At 59.1% G+C, this 203-nt stretch overlaps 1 protein-coding gene across 1 annotated transcript in view; it reads right to left on the bottom strand.

The window, feature by feature from the left end:
• GPATCH3 (G patch domain containing 3) overlaps window positions 1-203 on the bottom strand; it is a gene marked incomplete at its 5' end in the record, with an annotated part of 2,425 nt that overhangs the window by 930 nt on the left and 1,292 nt on the right. Inside the window, one exon of the mRNA XM_010131674.1 lies at window positions 23-116. Within this exon, the coding sequence (XP_010129976.1) occupies window positions 23-116 (94 nt within the window). The remainder of the gene's footprint in view (window positions 1-22; window positions 117-203) is intronic.

Here is a 203-nt window from a genome sequence, read left to right as displayed (position 1 = left end):
TGCCATCTGGGTTTCTGGCCCTCTTTATCCAGAGCTTCAGCCATTCCTGAGTGGCGGCTGCCCAGTCCCAGCCCCTCCGTCCAGCCCTGCTGCTCCAGCACCTTCCTGCCAAAGCCCTGGCAGAGGAGAAAAACTGTCACAGAGCTGCTGGACAAAGCCCATCCTCATCTTTCCAGAAGCTTCTGCCACCTCCCCACATCACC

This window comes from Buceros rhinoceros, unplaced genomic scaffold, assembly GCF_000710305.1.
Source record: "Buceros rhinoceros silvestris isolate BGI_N320 unplaced genomic scaffold, ASM71030v1 scaffold28862, whole genome shotgun sequence".
NCBI classification, from domain to species: domain Eukaryota; kingdom Metazoa; phylum Chordata; class Aves; order Bucerotiformes; family Bucerotidae; genus Buceros; species Buceros rhinoceros.
The sequence above is the reverse complement of the archived record's forward strand: the minus strand, read 5'-3'. Positions and strand labels throughout refer to the sequence as shown.